This window comes from Prunus dulcis, chromosome 3 (assembly GCF_902201215.1).
Source record: "Prunus dulcis chromosome 3, ALMONDv2, whole genome shotgun sequence".
Classification (NCBI taxonomy): domain Eukaryota; kingdom Viridiplantae; phylum Streptophyta; class Magnoliopsida; order Rosales; family Rosaceae; genus Prunus; species Prunus dulcis.
In genome coordinates, this window is record NC_047652.1 from 2,039,124 (window position 1) to 2,050,450 (window position 11,327).

General features: G+C 38.1%; 1 protein-coding gene across 1 annotated transcript in view; it reads left to right on the top strand.

Annotated features, from left to right (window-relative positions):
* The first annotated feature begins 5,984 nt into the window (after nt 1-5,984).
* Nucleotides 5,985-11,327, top strand: part of LOC117621051 (ATPase 10, plasma membrane-type-like) — a 6,632-nt gene continuing 1,289 nt past the window's right edge. Inside the window, 19 exon segments of the mRNA XM_034351310.1 lie at nt 5,985-6,087; nt 6,665-6,747; nt 6,828-6,947; nt 7,083-7,181; nt 7,275-7,412; nt 7,500-7,634; nt 7,773-7,952; nt 8,056-8,262; nt 8,465-8,584; nt 8,718-8,837; nt 8,931-9,053; nt 9,267-9,371; nt 9,554-9,698; nt 9,832-9,999; nt 10,201-10,439; nt 10,672-10,704; nt 10,791-10,872; nt 10,960-11,120; nt 11,243-11,326. Of these exon segments, the coding sequence (XP_034207201.1) occupies nt 6,682-6,747; nt 6,828-6,947; nt 7,083-7,181; nt 7,275-7,412; nt 7,500-7,634; nt 7,773-7,952; nt 8,056-8,262; nt 8,465-8,584; nt 8,718-8,837; nt 8,931-9,053; nt 9,267-9,371; nt 9,554-9,698; nt 9,832-9,999; nt 10,201-10,439; nt 10,672-10,704; nt 10,791-10,872; nt 10,960-11,120; nt 11,243-11,326 (2,325 nt within the window). The 5' untranslated portion in view covers nt 5,985-6,087; nt 6,665-6,681.

Consider the following 11,327-nt stretch of genomic DNA (forward strand, 5'->3'; position numbering starts at 1 on the left):
AAACGGAGGAGAAGAAAAAAACAGCAAAGAGAAAAAAGCATACACCGGTGGTAGTAGTTGTAATAATATTGACTCTTGAAGCAACATGAGCCAATCAAACAGCCTTTCAGATACAGAGACTCCTCCATGTCAGCTTACATCAGTGTCCATGCTTGAAAGATCCAGCTAGTTAAAAAGCAAGAGTGTGGGCATAAACCTCTTCTGTGCTCCAAAAACCTAATTGGGTTGGTCCCAAATCAGGTAAAAAAATAGAGTTGGCACTCTAGAGCAAGTAGAAGATAACCCACACAACAGTTAAAACCAACCAGACCAGCAGAAACAGGCATCGTCTCATGGAGTAGGGTAGTGTAGGTATAAGGAAAAAAGTTAAAAGCAAGAGACCAGGTGGTGAGGTTGAGTGAGTAATTCTTGTATGAACCTGTCATATATATATATATATATATATATATATATGTACGATATTCCTCTCACAATATATGTATGCGAGTATCATCTTGTACACATATTGTTATGAGAAGAAAGTCGCATATGACAGATTCAGACAATTAGTTTTGTGGAATATGAAGGTGAGTAGAGAAGGTTGCTAGCTAGTCATCTCCTTGAATGTACCAGCAAAGGAGCATGGTGGCACAGCGGCGCAAGATGTAAATACGAGCACGTTGCTCCTTCACCAAGGCAGCACATTTCCTGCTAAACCCATGCCGGCTTCGCTTTGCATGAGCCTTGGCTGTGACTGATGATGATCCACCCTTGTTGCATTGCACTTGAACCATATCCATGGCTGATTGCTGGTAGCTGACGATGTTGAAAAAGAAAAAGAAAAAGAAAAAAAGATCAAAAAAAGAAGACACAGCTCAGGAGAGCTAAGAGGGAGTTGTGTAGGTTAAGGAGGGTTGAAGTATATATACAATTTGAAAATGCATGGGGTTGGCTGAAGTTTGAAGGAAGGGAGTGAACATGGTCAGGCTCGGAAACTGAGGGATATGCAGCCTCAGCAGCATAGTTTTCTATGCAAGAAGGGGGAGTGAACGTGGGGTTCAAAGTAATATAAAATTAGGGAAGGGACTTGTTTATAAATTTCAGCAGAGTAACGTAGCTTGGTTGGAGTGTGGAGTTGAAGTGAGAGGTTGATTAGAAAAGTGGCAAAGGTGTGGCATGAAAACTTGAAAACAGGAGGGCTGCTTAATCAAGACAAGGCAAGGGGATGTGGTATTGGGAACCAGAGACCGGCAATCTGACCTCAATTCTGAGGTACGTTGGTTTGGTTGGATTCTAGCATTTCTCATCTACCATATTAGCCGTCACACATCCCAATATCCCAATAAACTATGAATATATGACTAACGATACTATATTTACACATACATTTTTAAAAGATAACAATACATCTGCAACATGACTCATCATAATTAAGTATCGAACTCATTAGAAATATATATCGTTTTCGCATTTATGTCAGTCGAACATGAGACATAATCGAACCAAGTGGAGACAACTACTAGCAAAGCCTGATTGATTGATTAATTTAGCTCAATTGAAATGAGATTAGGAACTAATTATATAATCTTAGGTGAAACAAGCTTAATTAATAGCTAGCTGTATAGGTTGAAGCTAGCTGTACATGATCCTATTCAGTCATGTGTCTACAGTGCTGCCAATTGCATGTCTATCTATATAACAAATCTTAGATGATGTGATATGTGGGCTGCTGGCGAGTAAATATATATGGAGGCGTCATGGACTTTTCAATTAAATAAGGGGTCAACTAATTTTTGAATCGAATATTTTACAATCATTTAATTCACTTGAAGTGGCAAATCTTACCTTAGGTGAATTTCAGATTTGGTGTCCGGATCCATATTCTCTCCAAATATCACATTGGGGTTAGCTGGCCAATGCAGACAACCCCAATCTCAATAGATATGTAAGGCTGTTCAACGATCTAGTAAATATATGATGCTAATTAGCATGATTTAAGTCTAAATTTCTTTTTAATGGTTCAAAACGATGTGTATATAGAGTAATTCTTTATTGTCATATAGACTGTTTGTTAAGTATGCAATGTTTGAATTTGCAATATTCATTTGATCTGATCAACATTACATGTCATACTTTTAACCAAAACAGAGCATCAACATAACATGTCATACTTTTAACAAGACCAAACCAAAGCCGGCCCTTTATATTTGGCTCGAAGGGTTAGTTTCAAAACTAGAGAAGGAACCAAGTGATTGTTTTCATAATCTAACTTCATTTGAATCAAATCTAAAGGGCTTCAAGTTGGTTTGTAAATTTGTAGAAAACCGAACTTCAATTTTATAGAGTTCCTTCAAAGATGGAGGGGGGACTGAATAGTGCTTGCTCTTTTACTGATAGCTTGAGTACCAAATTCGATGGAACATGAAGAAGATCCAAAGAGGGTTTGATTGTTCCTTCGAGGAACATGCCTTCTTAACTTGTGAAGGGGAAAATGCCATGGAAAATATTATATCCTCATGCAATGTATATCTTAAAGTAGTAGAGTATATTACAAGTAGCCATCATCCCCAGCCTGTTAACTTAATCTTGTACCAGGACAAAAATAGTATGATTAACTAATTAGATTTGTTACTTAAGCACCGTTGTTAATGAGACTGGTTTTTTGTATTCTACTAGTACAAAGTTGTGTACTCTTCAAACAAAATAATCATTGACCTGATTTGTAGCACCTTGTATTTGGTACAAGGAGGATGTCTTAATAGGCTAGCTTTGTTCCTACTAGAGTAGATGGTTGGACAATCTAAAATGTAGGGTAATTTTATCGAAAGAAATACCATGGACAATCTAAAATGTATGTATTCTGATATCCTAAATGTTATTGTTAATCATTTACGTGCACGTGAGTGATTGCCAACTGTTTTTAAATGTGAATCTCATTGGTTAAATAGAGTCTCACACTAACTAATAGTTTGGATGTGGATGACTCTCTTAATTTGCAAATCTCTTCTGTCATTTGTAAAACAAAGTAAGATAAGCATCATCGTGGACAATGCAAAGATCCAAGTCCAACTAGTGACAGAAGTCGCCTCAATTTCGACGAAAGATTTGGTAGCAAACCTGGTTCATAGGATTGATGTGCCCAATATGCTAAGCCCAAAAAATAGCAAAAGTGTAGATCCCGTAGTCCTCTCAGCTAAGCCCATTAGCCCAAAGTAAGACTTCTTCCCGCTAATCGCTAAGGACAAATGGGTTTGGTTTTATGTTGAATTCTCACCGGTTCTTTTTTTTTGGTGGGTGGAATCTATCATGATTATTGTTGATTAGATCACACAATCTATACCCTAGTAAGGAAAAAACAAACCTGTTAAGATGCAAGGGTTAAAAATGTGTCCGAAAATCATACGGAGTTTTTGTCATAGATTTTCTCATATTTCACTTAACGCATTAAACGATTGTGATTAGATATACGTAAAAAGAACTACTAATCATCTTGCAAATTTACAGTAGTTTTATGGACAATTCGTATCGTCTTCATCCGAAAAGAGGGCACGTGCATATTTAATCTGAACCTACGTTATTAGATAAAATCCGGAATAACCACATGTTACTACTTCATTTTTTTTTTGAAATTAGTGAAGAGAAGAATGAGAAAAGAGGAGAAGTTTTTGTGTATGATAGAGAGAGTGAATCTGGGCACGTGTGTTTGTAACACTCTTGTTTTTATTTATTTATTTAGGTGAAGATGAAATGTTCACATGCAAGTTTTAAATGCTCTTTTCAGGTGGAACAAAAGAATATTATGCATATGCAGCATAGGTATAGTCTATAGAATACATTAATTATTGGCTAAAAACAACATGTAGTGAGAATCGTTGCTGGCTTAATTAAGTAACATAAATGGAAATGATTAACAACAAATACATCAGCTGGTCGGGGCAAGGCATTCAATTGGGTTTTTTCTTTTGTGCATGCCACACAGAAGAGAAATGACAAACACTGTGTTTGCTTGTTGATGATAGATTTGATAATGTCTGAACCTAACAAAACTTGAAAGCCTCCTTCAATGGCATGATAAAAGTCCTCTGAAAAAACAGAGTCCAAATACAAATTGGAACACACCTACTCATACAGGTGGTCAATGGTCATGCATAACCCTAATGCAATAATTGATTACTTTATTAGAGTGTAGGCTAACAATCAATCAATCAATACTAGGTGCCATCAAGATGAGAGATGGTAGGTGAGGAAAAAGTCCTCCCAACTGTCCTCTTTACCTGTATGAGGGTGGGTTTCTTATTTTAGGATTTAATGATAGCTAAGCATGGTTGGAAAGCCCATGCAGGGCCTTCGAAAGTTTATTTCCTTTTGCAGAATGGAGGGTGCGGAGCAAATTTCCCCACGAGAATATTCGGTTCGGAATATTTCCCTTTCTTCTTTGCTGCCTCTTTCTCTCTGCAAAATAGAACAAATAAGAGGACCACACCCGGGGGGTGTTGGCCAAAGGCCCTCCGATGTCTAAGTCAGTTCAATCGATCCGTAGAGAAACGATAACTAAAATAGGGTACGGGATGTGTTTATAATATAAATTGGGCGGCCGGAGCTTTATGTAAAAGAGAGAGAAAAGAGGTGGCTAGGGTTTGAGAGGAATTTTATGTAGAGATTTTAGTAGTAAATCTGACGTACCTCCACCCTTGTGTGTGGCCATGCTTTTACAGTGGCCTCGGAGGCTAGGGTTTCAGAGGAATAATTCCGTAGATGGAAGGGAATTATTCCTCCCCTTTTTGGGATTAATTTGATTAATTAGGGATTTGATTTATTAGGGTAAATCAAATCCCTAATTGTGGTAGGCATCAAATCAAATCCCGATTCAATTAGGTAACTCCTCATTTAATTGGGGATCGTGGTAATTAACCAAATCAAATCTCAACCTAATTAGGTAACGTTCAATTTAATTGGATAATTCCCAATTAAATTGAGTAACTCCCAATTAGGTTGATCAATTCCCAATTTGGTCAAATAATCCCCAAATGGTAGGAATTATTTGACCTAGGGTTTGATTTAATTAGGTTCCCACAGAGGGGTTGGTGTCTAACTGTCCATTTTTGCCCCATCCAATTATATTATGGTGAAAAGTTATTTCAAAATTGCAGTAAAAAGTCAACAGGTTTAGTCAAATGAAAATGGTTTTAATGTGCATACTAGCTAGTGGTCTCAAGTTCGAATCCTCCCTTCTTTAACAGAGTGTGTTATGAAATTATTGTACAAATAAAATTAAAGGCCGCTTAACTATATAATTTAATAAAAAACTTAATATCAAAACTTATTTGTGAGAATTTATAACTCTCACTCGAGTGGTTAAAAACATTTATTCTGCGTCATGTACTCGATGGCCAATCTTCAAACCACACGTTGCTCAATCCTTACCATTTGACAAAAACAAATTTTTCTGGCGGATCTAGTATTTGCTATGTCACGTCGCTATCTCGCGCAAGACCAACTCATGCAGGCCACATATGTTTCAAGCTGTAACTGGTAAGCACGTTACCGGCGGTGGCTGCTAAAGACCCAACAAAGTATTTGTGTAATTTTTTTTTTCCCATATTTCTTTTTATGGGCTTCAGAATTTGGAGGGAGAGACCGTTAGGTTGGACGGGTAAGTTTTGAATGGTAGTTAAAGCCAACGGCTCTTCCTACCCAGTTCTTGAGTTTCCTCTCTCTCTCTCTCTCTCTCTCTCTCTCTCTCTCTCTCTCTCTCTGTCTCTCTTTCTCACACACACACACTCTCCTTTGTTTCGTCAACCAAATCGCAATCAATATTCAATCGAGAAGGACAAGAACACGTATAAAATGGCAAGACCCAAATTAAGACAAGATGCAAATAGCAGATCATCATCTGCTTTTCGCTCAACCAACGGTCAGCTACCAAATCAATTAGATACATGTGGGAACACTAATCACTCTTTATACATCCTACTACTTGTTCACTCCTCTGCATTCTTCATCAGAGCCAGAGGAGGAGAGCTAAACCTCATCCTTCTTCTGCTTCCCATCCCAACTCTCCCAAGTTCTTGGGCACTTCCCAAACTTCCAAGTTTGATTCAATATTCAGTAAGTGCAATTCTCAAGTTCAAATTCTATTCTGGGTTGCATTTATATTTTTGATTCTTTATGATGGTTGTGTGCATGATGCTAATTGATGATTTGGGCAGATGGGATTCTTATTGGTAATGTTTGGTCTTAATTAGAGCCAATTGTTATGCAATTAAGTTAATGTGGAATTCTTGAAAGTACGTGGAGGTGATGCAGAAGTTGAATATAGATTCAGATCTGTGCTCAAACTGTTGACATAATGATCGACTCAAATGGCATTTTTCTCAGGGAATTTTAGACATAACAAAGACATTGAGCTTTTTTTTAATTCTGTTAATAATGTTAAGATTAAGACTAGTTTGACTTGGTTCTGATTCTGATGCATACCTTTAGGGAATGCAGTGATTGCTTTTCCTTCTTTTTTTTCTTGGTGAGATTTGACCCTAAGGCCTATCCTTCACCATAATTCAAAAAATCAAGGACACTATGTTTGCTGATTTTCTCTTTCCAAATCATGCTGTCAGTTCTGCCTACTTACTTGTGGCACTGATGCCTGCCTAATGTTGCAATGCACATTTGATTCTCTTAATCACAGGATTTGAAGCTTGAATCATGGCTGAAGATCTAGATAAACCACTGTTGGATCCTGAGAATTTCAATAGAGATGGTGTCGATTTGGTAGGTTTAGTTGCATTACGACAACCACATTTGGAATTCATTCCCTACAATAGCATTTTAAGACACTTCGAATATAACAGGAACGCTTACCATTGGAAGAAGTTTTCGAACAACTGAGGACATCACCGCAAGGACTTTCATCCGAAGATGCTGAAGCCAGATTGAAGATTTTTGGCTTTAACAAGCTTGAAGAGAAGACGGTAAGCACCACGGTTCCTAAATATGTTTATAAGTTCAGTTTTAGTGTTTAAGACAAGTAGAATAGTCAATATCAGCTTAAAGCTAGATTGACAGAGTAATTGCTATTAAAAGCCCCCTCATTAATTTCAATGCAGGAGAACAAATTTTTGAAGTTTCTTAGTTTCATGTGGAACCCCTTGTCATGGGTTATGGAAGCTGCAGCAGTGATGGCACTTGTCCTTGCTAATGGTGGAGTAAGTAGAGTCTTACACTAAGTATTCATTTCCATTTCAGGGCAATGTAAATTCTGGTTTATAACTTTATTCTGTGATGAAATGATATTTCAGGGCGAAGGTCCTGACTGGCAGGACTTTTTGGGGATTATTATCCTGTTAATAATCAATTCAACAATTAGTTTCATAGAGGAGAACAATGCAGGGAATGCTGCATCAGCTCTTATGGCTCGTTTAGCTCCGAAGACAAGGGTATGCCCCTTTGGTTGATGCATTTGGCACAGAGGATGTCACCTTTATGCCCATAATAGCAGATTAGCTCACATTTCTTTCATGCAGGTTCTCAGAGATGGGCGCTGGCAAGAGCAAGATGCATCTATTTTGGTACCAGGAGATATAATCAGCATAAAGCTGGGGGATATCGTTCCAGCTGATGCTCGCCTACTTGAAGGAGACCCTTTAAAAATTGACCAGGCAAGTGCTTGAAAAGCCAATTTTGTTGTCTAACTATCAGCAGTTATATAGCTGTCACTTTCTCCGGGTGACCTGTTTGTTGGCTCAGTGATATGATCCACAGAATGAAGTAATGTTTTGTGGAATTTGTTCCTGCAGTCAGCTCTTACAGGAGAGTCTCTACCTGTCACCAAGAGGACAGGAGATGAAGTGTTTTCTGGTTCAACATGTAAGCAGGGAGAGATTGAAGCTGTAGTGATAGCAACTGGGGTTCACTCCTTTTTCGGAAAAGCAGCACATTTAGTTGACTCCACAGAGGTTGTTGGACATTTCCAGCAGGTAATTGAGTGCCTAACATGCTCCTCCTGATGTTAATTCTCACAGTGACATAGTTCATAAGTTTGAAATCATGAGGTGACATCAGTGACGCGGTTTTCTGCAGGTCCTTACCGCGATTGGGAACTTCTGCATTTGCTCTATAGCTGTGGGAATGATTCTTGAAATCATTGTCATGTTCCCCATACAGCACCGCTCTTACAGGGATGGGATCAACAACCTTCTTGTTCTCTTAATTGGAGGAATACCGATTGCTATGCCAACAGTGTTATCTGTGACACTTGCAATTGGTTCTCATAGACTCTCTCAACAGGTGCATCTCTATATAGTTTAAGTCACATAACATTTTGGAAGTCAAAAAATATTTATGCTCCCGCATATTAAAAGGGGTACTTTGGATATTCAATGGAAGAAAAAGCCTCCAATTTTGTGCTTTGTTCTGCAAACAATATAGCATCAATCCCACATATTCAGACTGACAATGTTTGCATACCTTTGTTTTTTCTTTAATTCAGGGTGCCATTACAAAAAGGATGACGGCAATTGAAGAAATGGCGGGAATGGATGTCCTCTGCAGTGACAAAACTGGAACTCTCACCCTTAATCGCCTCACTGTTGATCGAAATCTAGTCGAGGTATGAAAGTTGACTCCATAAGAATTTCTTAATTCAAACCATGGAGGCAAAAGTTAATATTAAGTGTCATTGATAAATCATGTTTTGGCCATATGGTTTGGCTGAATAACATAAAACATATGCATCTTTGCAGGTTTTCAACAAAGACATAGACAAGGATGCAGTTATCTTGTTTGCAGCCAGAGCAGCAAGACTAGAGAATCAGGATGCTATTGATGCAGCCATTGTCAATATGCTTGCTGATCCAAAGGAGGTGGGGATACAATCCTGCTGTTTTTTTATTTTTTTTATTTTATATTTATTCTGTGCTGGTTACTTATGCATAAAAATATTCTTTCATCCATAGGCAAGAGCAAACATCACAGAAGTGCATTTTCTACCTTTCAATCCAGTGGACAAGCGTACTGCAATTACATACATTGATGCTGATGGTAACTGGTATCGGGCCAGCAAAGGAGCTCCGGAACAGGTACTGATGTATTCAGAGGGCAAGTACCTTAAAATTCTGTGATCCCCTGCAAACAGAAACGTAGTAAACAACACAACTAGGTTTACACTTTAGAAACAATAGCTGATCACTTATGAGAACTAATGGTGTATGAGAAATTCTTTTATTGTTGCAATGCCAAAACCTGAATTTTTTTTCTTTTGTTTTTCTTTTCCATTCTCATCCTGAAATCAGATTCTAGATCTATGCCCCGAGAAAGATGAGATTGCTGGAAGAGTGCATAACATTATTGACAAATTTGCTGAAAGGGGATTGCGGTCTCTTGGAGTTGCTTATCAGGTATGCCATAGCTATGCTCTAATCCTTTTAGTGCGGGTGTGAGAGTTGTAATGAACTTTAAAAAAAGGAAGAGTTTAAATTATCAGTTAGAAGATAGAAATCCAAAATTTAGGTCACAACAGTTTTTCAGCACCAGATGAAATTTCTGACATACTTCAACTCCCATGTTATGGTACTGCCAGGAAATTCCAGAAAAAACTAAAGAAAGCCCTGGAGGTCCTTGGACATTTTGTGGGTTGTTGCCCTTGTTTGATCCTCCAAGGCATGATAGTGCTGAGACTATTCGAAGAGCACTTAACCTTGGAGTCTGTGTGAAGATGATTACAGGTACATACATGTATCATCTTGGCCTTACATAAAAAATGTGAATATCATCTTTGTTTCTTGATTAAAACTGTAAATCATTTAGCATAAATGTCAAAGATAGACACTGATTCTTGAATGCTTGTTCTCACATTAGGTGATCAGTTGGCAATTGCAAAGGAGACAGGGCGACGACTTGGGATGGGAACAAACATGTACCCTTCCTCTTCATTGTTGGGCCGTGACCGTGACAAAGAAGAACACGAAGCTCTTCCAGTGGATGAGTTGATTGAGAAGGCTGATGGCTTTGCTGGAGTCTTCCCTGGTAAATAATCGAACACCTGTTTCACGAAATACATAAATTCTCTCCCTAAGGCTCCCTAATTCTTGAGAGACTTGAAAATATGAAAGACAGGTTACTGTTTGGTGGGGTGTGTGTGCATGAAACATTTGTAGCACATATTTGTTTCATACATATTTCCATCTCTGGATCACTCACCTGCCTTATCACTGCTTTAACTTTCAGAACACAAGTACGAAATCGTAAAAATTTTACAAGAAAAGAAGCATGTGGTTGGAATGACCGGAGATGGTGTTAACGATGCACCTGCTTTAAAGAAAGCAGACATTGGTATAGCAGTGGCAGATGCCACAGATGCTGCAAGAAGTGCTTCTGACATAGTCTTAACTGAGCCTGGCTTAAGTGTGATTGTCAGCGCTGTCCTGACCAGTAGAGCTATATTCCAAAGAATGAAGAATTATACAGTGAGTAGTAATCTTTTCCCTGCATTCAAATAATGGTTCATTTGTGTCAGTAGAATACCAGGTAGAGAGCAGCAAAATCGTAAAGCAGTGCTTACTTCGCCTTTTAAAGAGAAATTCTGCAATTTCTACTATATAGGATTTTTACTTGCATTTTTTGTTTTTATTTGTAATTTTATTCTACGTTTCTACATTGGTTTGATGGTAAAACTGACTAGCCTACTTGCATACACAGATATATGCTGTCTCTATAACCATAAGGATAGTGGTAAGTTTATATTCTCATCATCTCAATATTCAAGTAATATTACTACGTTTCAACTTTTCATAATGTTAAACTCAATCATGTTGCAGCTTGGTTTCGTGCTTCTTGCGTTGATATGGGAATATGACTTCCCACCTTTCATGGTTCTGATTATAGCAATACTCAATGATGGTAATATTTCAACTAGCTCTAGCTTTACTATTTCTTCTTCTTGATTATCGAAAAGGAGTACATGACTGTGCATTATTTTAAATGCAGGAACCATCATGACGATTTCCCAGGATCGTGTAAAGCCCTCTCCAAAGCCTGACAGTTGGAAGCTTAATGAGATATTTGCAACTGGCATTGTCATTGGCACATATCTTGCTTTGGTAACTGTATTATTTTACTGGGTTGTAGTCGGCACCGACTTCTTTGAGGTATGAAACACAGAAATGTTGCTTCTTGACTTTGTTTTCTGAGACCCTCTGCAACATGAACAGCAGAAGATACATTAGCTTGGTTTACTTCCACAGTGCTTATTGATTTTATATGACTGCAGACCACCTTCCATGTAAGAGATTTATCCAGCAACAGCGAGGAAATTTCATCTGCTATATATCTGCAAGTTAGCATCATTAGCCAGG